At 45.4% G+C, this 7,147-nt stretch overlaps 2 protein-coding genes across 6 annotated transcripts in view; one reads left to right on the top strand and one right to left on the bottom strand.

Moving 5' to 3' along the window:
* The window catches only part of SLK (STE20 like kinase), an 89,993-nt gene extending 89,453 nt beyond the window's left edge, over positions 1-540 (bottom strand). For both annotated transcript variants that reach the window (XM_019502767.1, XM_019502768.1), the window contains exon 1: positions 54-540. In XM_019502767.1, coding sequence (XP_019358312.1) covers positions 54-203 — 150 coding nt within the window. In that variant the 5' untranslated portion in view covers positions 204-540. The remainder of the gene's footprint in view (positions 1-53) is intronic.
* A 299-nt stretch (positions 541-839) lies between these two features.
* The window catches only part of STN1 (STN1, CST complex subunit), a 54,329-nt gene continuing 48,021 nt past the window's right edge, over positions 840-7,147 (top strand). For 2 of the 4 annotated variants that reach the window (XM_019502766.1, XM_019502765.1), the window contains exon 1: positions 978-1,238. The gene's annotated coding sequence lies outside the window, so the exon portion shown is untranslated. Of the gene's footprint in view, positions 863-977; positions 1,239-7,147 lie in introns of those variants that run through there. The other 2 variants (XM_019502764.1, XM_019502763.1) reach the window with 2 other exon arrangements.

Below are 7,147 nucleotides of genomic sequence, written 5' to 3'. Positions count from 1 at the left end.
GGGGGGGGGGGGTCTCCCTCTCACCATACGGACACTGCTTGCGTGTCCCTTACCTTGAAGACCTTCCCAAACGCGCCGTCTCCGAGCTCGCCAATGATCTCCCAGAACTCCTCTGGGTTCAGGTCCCGCTTGACATGCTCGTACTGCTTCTTTTTCTTCTCGCCACCCAGCTTGAAAATCTTGCGGAAGTTGAAGAACGACATCTTCTCCCCCCCTTGTGTGTGCCCCGGGAGGGGCGGGGGGTTCAATACTACTCTTACTAGATAATAATAATAATGATGATGATAATAATGACTATTACAATAAGAAGAAGTTCCAGGTTTCAAGCGGGGTCGAATTAAATAGTAATAATCATTCAAATGCTACTCGTGAGGATCCGAAAACAGGGAAAAATCCAGGTTTCTAAGCAGCTGCATCCTTCCCCTCAGCAACCAGCGCGCGGGTCCCACGGGGAAGGGGGAAGGCGCCGTGGCCTCAGGGCTGGTGACGGAGAGCGGGCCCAGAGACGGCGGCGACAGCAGCTCCCAGCTCCCTCTTCACTCAGCCAGGCCGGGCGGGGCCTCCCTCAGCCGCGCGCTGCCGCCACTGCGCGTGCGCACGGGGGCGGAGCGAAGCCCAACGGTCACTCCCAACCGCTGCCTCACGCTTGCGAAGGGAAAAGGGCGGGGCCTCCCTCGGCTTTCACTGCGCATGAGCACCGGGTGGCGCGGAGCCCAACGGTTACTCCTAACTTCCTCCTGGAGCTAGCAGAGGGAAGGGGTGGAGCTAAGGAGGCTCGTTGGAAAACGACTGAGCGCCCCGCCCTTTCCAGCGCCACGTGATGAGGGCTCAGCCAATAGGAGCACGTAGAGCTGGCGGCTGGGTAAGTCAGTGGCCGGCTCCGCGGTGGGGGAGGGGGTATGAGGCAGACTCGCTCAGTACCGCGACTCTGCTTTCTCCATGAGGCGGGGGTGTGATAGGAGGTGCTCCTTGTGCTGGCCCTAGGGGGAGGGAAAGCCTGGTACAGGGCACGGAGCTAGGCCATCCCCCGTGACAGCTGTGACCTGGGTTCCCTACTGGTTGTGGGCTGATGGCGATTCGGGTAGACTCCCGGCCAATTCTGGAGGGTTGGCAACCCTATGTGTTTGGTGCCTGATGAGGTTTAGCCAGCCTGGCTCCTAGGCTACAGGGCGGCCAGCTACAACCGATTCTGCGGCCGGTCAAATAGCTAGACTTGGTGTCTGAAATTGGGGTAGTAGGTATGTGCAATGATGTCTGAAATTAGCGTAGTAGGTACGCTGGGCTGTATCTGTGCTTTAATTCTCAGTCTTTAAAATGAGTCCCATTTCAAGTGCCCCAAGGGTCTCAGCGTCTTCAGGGCTGACCTGATGTGACGTTACTTTGAAATGAGTGCGACTACACTCTTCTGCTTCAGAGGACAGGTGAGGAAGGTTGTAGAAATGCTATAGAAGTTGAGCTGAAAGGGACCTCCGGAGGTCAAACAGTCCCAGCCCCCACCTGAGGGAGGAAAGGTCTCGTCCTCTACAAGGATAAAATCTATTGACCTTGGTGTTGTTTGACCATGCTCTAACCAACTGAGCTAAGATGATGATGAGATGCTGAGACACCAGGTGTGAGGATTGTGTAGCTAACTTTTGGCTCTGTATGCCTTAAAAGAAGTGAGACTTAAAGGGGCTTTGTGTTTCCTCTGCCTTCAATTACTCCTAACCTGGACAAATAATTAAAAAAAAAAATCCTTTTCTATGGACTTATATAAGAGCCATGCTTGCTTATGAGCAAGAGGCAATGATGAGATGTAAACCAGTAATTAGTTTCCTTCCATCCCTGGCTCATCATTGAGCAGTCACACCTCTTGAATTGAGTTCAGTTCATGCGGAGAGTTAAAATCCAAGGGAGTGGGGGGAAAATAACAGTTTCAGTGGTATATTTTTAAATCTTCCCAGAAGCATTGGGTGTAGGCTACAGTTCTCTTGCTATTACCAAAGCCAGGTGTTCTTGGCTTGAGGGTCTTGCCCCTGCACTCCAGGTCAGACTGATTAGTGTATTTGGGGTCAGGAAGGAATTTTACCTTTTGCCCCATGGTCAGATTGGTATGGACTGGGGTGGGGGTTACCTCCCTGTGTAGTGGGGATGTGGCCCTCTACCCAGGAACTCAAGCATATATTGACAACACTTTATGGATGCAGGACATGAGCTGCCATAGTTGCTCTGCTTTAGTTGTGGCAGGTTAGGGTGTTAGGTCTTTGTTGTGTCAGGGTTGACGGTAGTTTTATGTAGAGTTTAGATTATGGTTTGCATGGGATGGTTTAGATAGGGATGATCCTGCCTCAGGATGAACTCTGGAGGTCCCTTCTAGCCCCACTTCTCTATGATTTTAAAATCATTTTTTTTCTGTGTTATCAATACCAATTTAGAGCATGAAACCTCAAGATTTTAAAATTACTTTTTTTTTCTCTTTGTGGTGATTGTTGACTTCAGTAACTCAGGCTGGACAGTAATGTCATCCTGGTTTTAAAAGCAACAAAAATGATTAGAGGTCAAGGAACTAGGTTAGATTAGGAATGATTAGAGCAACAATTATTAGAGCTCATGGAAATGTGACTTGCAAAGAGTGGATGAACTGAGATTCTTTAGTTTGGAGAAGAATGAGAGAGGATTTGATAATAGTCTTTAAATGCATGAAGAGTGGTTATAAAGAGCAGGGTGATGAACTGTTCTTCAAGCCCATGGGAAAGAAGACAAAGGAGTAATAATCTTAAGTGGCAGCAAGGGAAAATTAGGTGAGGGTGGGTGTTAGAAAGGACTTCCTAACTGGTTTTAAGAAGCTGGGTAAGCAGTCCACTGTGATGACTTGCGTAGAAATGTTTCTGCCTTGGGCAGGGTGTTGAACTAAATGACCTCCCAAGGATCCTGTCTTTACATAACATTTTGGTTTGGAGCCAAATTTGAGTCAAGTGATTTTTAGCCTGTATACCAACACTACATCAACACAGGTGGAGAGTGTAAACATGGGCCTTATACTGTAACCTTAGGATTTAGTCCAGTGGTTCTCAACTAGAGGACTAGTAAGGCCAGATTCTTCGAAGGATGTACCAAGGTGTGAGGACATAAGCAAAGTCTGAGGAGATAAGTAAATAAGCTAAGCAGATAAGCACAGGGTCAGGCTGGTTCATGCCTGGCTGATCTCCCTCCCCATGCCACTGCCTGACCCCCTTGCAAACAGGTAAGTTGTCATATATAAAATTAGCTTTTGAAATCAGGTGCCACTCAACTCACAAAAGTTATGGAGGGGTGACTCAAGTCCAGTGAGGGGTGCTTTGAATCCCAAAAGTTTCACTTTTCTAGTCCAACTCTTTTTACCTTCAGCAGGATTTGAATTAGACCTAAATGTTTCAGAAGTAAGAGGTCAGTCTCATAGCTAACAACTTTTTTTCAAGCCATCTGAAGGTAAAAGTAATTTTATAGTCTTTTGGCTAGAGCAAAGGCTAAGACAATGAGTCTCAGGGGCACTCTTCCTTTCAGCTGTTACTAAATCTCTGTTGAACTTATGCAATTAACTTAAACATTTTCCATATCAGTTTAGTTCTCTGTAATGTAGGAATGATAGAATTAGTGCACTTAGAGAACAGAAAGGGAACAGAGATGCCTCTAGTGCTGTAACCATGACAATTATATAACATTATAAAGTGTCACAAATGCTTGGCGCTTCAGGCTTTTCTATAGAAAAGCTCTTTGCTCTGAAGAACTCTATATTTTGTCATTTTGCATCTGGAGCACAGAGTGCAAGTATAAAGCAAAGAATGAATGACGGCTTTTCACATGTTTTAGTTCCTTTCTTTTTGGCTTGCATTTGTAAAGCAATTACAGATCCTTAAATTAAAAGTCTGTCTGGAGTGATAAATTTTCCGTTAATTCTAAAATATCCACTGTAAGGTGACGGTTAAGTAGCGGCAGCAAATCCTTTCCAGTTGGTACTGACTGCATGGTATAGAAGAGAGTATGGGATCTACTGGTGAATTACAACTCCTTCACTTTTCTGCAGTAAATTTTGAAAATTCACTGTTTCACTGATATGCCAGATGAGATTTGTTATGGGCTTGTGAAAGGAGAACTACTGTAGTTCTGTGCTGAACAAATTCACCCAAACAAATCTTTTAATACCCCTATTTTACTTTTGCCTCTCTTGTTTCTGTTCCACCTCAGAAGTCCCCCTCCTCTCTTTTGCTTCTGAATCTTTGTGTCCTACTGACTTCACCCGTTTTTTCTTCCTGCTCTAACTCCCCCTTAATTTTTACCACTTGTTAAATTTATCTTTTCTGTTTCATTTCCTGCTCTCTGCAACTATCTTGTTTTAGAAGTTGAAATTAAAATATCCCCCTCAGTTTAACCTACTTCTCAGGCTGCCACCCTATCTCTGTTTCCGGTTTGTCAAAAAACTTAAGTGCATATTTTTATTCTTGGTGTATTGACTTCCTGTCTGCCCACTCTTGTTGATCTTTGGTCTTGCTTCCTCTGCTTTCAGTCTGTTGAATTACCCTAAGGTCATCAGTGCCTTGCTTCTAGATAATACTAAGGCACAATTTTAGTACCATCCTTTTTGTTCTGTTAGCCAGCATTGAGACATCTCTCTCTTTTCATCTGCTTCCTTAATGTCTGTGACACTTGCTTTCATTCTGACTGCACTGATTCTTCCTTTATGGGCTCATCATTCCATCTTCTTCGCCATTCTTGGATTTAATTTAGTCCTCTGCCTTAGCTTACTGCATCAGCTATAATCTCTGTGACAGTAACATTTAAATCTATCCCTAACCCCTTCCTCCTTCTCCCTTCCTCTAGCTGACTTTTCTTCATCTCTTCTTGGCATCTAGCTACTGTCTCAAATTATTTAGATTGACAGCTCCAGTATGTATTTTGTCTCAGTCATCTGACTTTCTTCTCCCACTGAATCCAGTCTCACAGTTCTGTCACTTCTTCATTTTATCACCAATGCCAGGTCTTTCCTCATTCTTCACCAGCTAAAATCTGAGCTAGCCTTGTCTCACCTTAAAACAGGATTTCCTGTTTGACCTCCCTTTTCCTATTTCTTCATCAGTCATGTTTCCCTCCTTCCCTGATCATGCCACTATCCTTGAATCCTCAAATGACGTTACCTTGTGGCATGAGATGTCAGACTCTTCCAGGTTACCTAGAGGCTTCTGCATAATACTTACTTCACCTGTAGCTCAGGTGATGTTTGCTTCTCTCCCCTTCTTCCCTGTGCTCGTTTCAGTCTTGTCTCATTATGCTTCCCATTGTGACCTGTCTGCCTTAATCTCAGTTCCTTGCATTGTATTATGCCATGCCATGCTCTGGATTTCTGGGTTGTTTTAATTGTTAGTTTTTGTATAAGCAATCCTTAAACAACTGCTAAATAATATTTATTTGTTTTTGTTTGACCTAGCTTCCAAAAGGCTAATTTAAAATGTCACTGTAAAGTAAAGCTGGAGTGGAGGGGTCTAGTCTCATCAGGGAGAGAGAGAGCCAAGATCTGAAGAGGGGGAAAAAATAAATGGATTTCTATGCTTTTTGTTCCATTATGATGTATAAAAAAAGGCTTAAAAGGTTGTGTGTACTCCTTCAAGTATTATCAAATTTCCTTTTTTCTTTCAGAAAGTCTTAGATAACTTGCCACTGCACGTACAGAGCTCTTAGCCCTTAAATTAAGAAGAGGGGTTACTGAGCCTATAGCTTAGAGGCCTAAATTCATAGGGCGGAAAAGGAGGAGGACCTTTCAGGCTGTCTTCATGAAGGAGTAATTTCCTGTGCTTTCTGTCTAGAAGTCTGTGTTAGTGCAGTGAAAACAATTCGGGAATGTCTAGGGTGGATGGGAAGAAGTTAATGCTTTAAAAGCACTGACAAATTTCAGGGCTTTCCTTCCATTGTTGATCCTGAATATTCAGTCAGGCTATAATGGTAGCCTCAGACCAGTCCACTGCATGATTTCCTGCTTCTGATGGATTTGAATAGGGTCAGTACATAGCACAAAATTAGGGATCTACTTGCAGAACTTTAGATTTTGTTTTTTTTAATATTGTTTCTCTTGTATACACTAGGGGCCTTGTGCCCTTGACATTGACTTTGCTAAGGCTAATGCAAAATCTTTCCTCAACAAGGCCTCAACTTTGAGTGGGCTTCTTTTCCCCTTTATCTCTCCCTAATACTTCTCCTCAGTTTAAAGAGGTTTCAGCTTCTAGCCAAGTTTCCCCCCTTCCCCCTCCCTTCCTGGAAGATGTTAAATACTAGGATAAGATTGTGCCAGGTACACTTAGACCAGGGTCATTCTATCTGGCCCATGGGACCCCTAAATAATTTAGAAAATTAATATTTATCTTCCCCTAGCTGCCTATTATGCGGCCCTTGATGCCCCCCCACCCCCCACTGGGACCCTTGCAGGCCCCAGGGGAGGCGCACCCAGGCCTAGGGTCAGTGAGGATCTAGTCAGGGAACTTCTGGAGGGACTGGCTGTATTTAAATCAGCTGGCCTAGACTATCTCCACCCCAGAGTGCTAAGGGAATTAGCAGAGGTCATTGCGGGACCCCTGGCACGGCTTTACAAGCACTCGTAGTGCTCTGGCGTGGTGCTAGAGGACTGGAAGAGGGCCAGCATGGTTCCCATCTTCAAAAAAGGGAGGAAGGAAGACCTGGGGAACTATAGGCCAGTTGCTCTTACCTCAATCCTGGGTAAGCTTTTTGAGAGAATTATCCTGGCACATGTTCATGAGGGATCAGCGGGGGAGGTTATGTTTAGGGGCAACTAACACAGGTTCATTAGAGGCAGGTCCTGTCAGACCAACCTGGTGGCCTTCTATGACCAGGTCACCAAATCCTTAGATGCAGGGATAGTGGGCGTAGTCTTTCTGGACTTTAGGAAGTCTCACTCCATTCTCGTTAAAAAACTAGGAGACTGTGACGTCAACACCTACACAGTCAAATGGGTCGCTAACTGGCTGGAGGGCCGCACCCAGAGAGCGGTGGTGGACGGGTCATTTTCGACCAGGAGGGATGTGGGCAGTGGGGTCTCCCAGGGCTCGGTCCTTGGGCCTGCACTGTTCAACATCTTCATCAGTGACTTGGATGAGGGGGTAAAAAGCACCCTGTTCAAATTTGC

The sequence above is a fragment of the Gavialis gangeticus genome, unplaced genomic scaffold (genome assembly GCF_001723915.1).
Source record: "Gavialis gangeticus isolate Ggan-Ray unplaced genomic scaffold, GavGan_comp1, whole genome shotgun sequence".
NCBI classification, from domain to species: Eukaryota; Metazoa; Chordata; order Crocodylia; family Gavialidae; genus Gavialis; species Gavialis gangeticus.
This window is presented reverse-complemented; position numbering and strand designations above follow the sequence as displayed.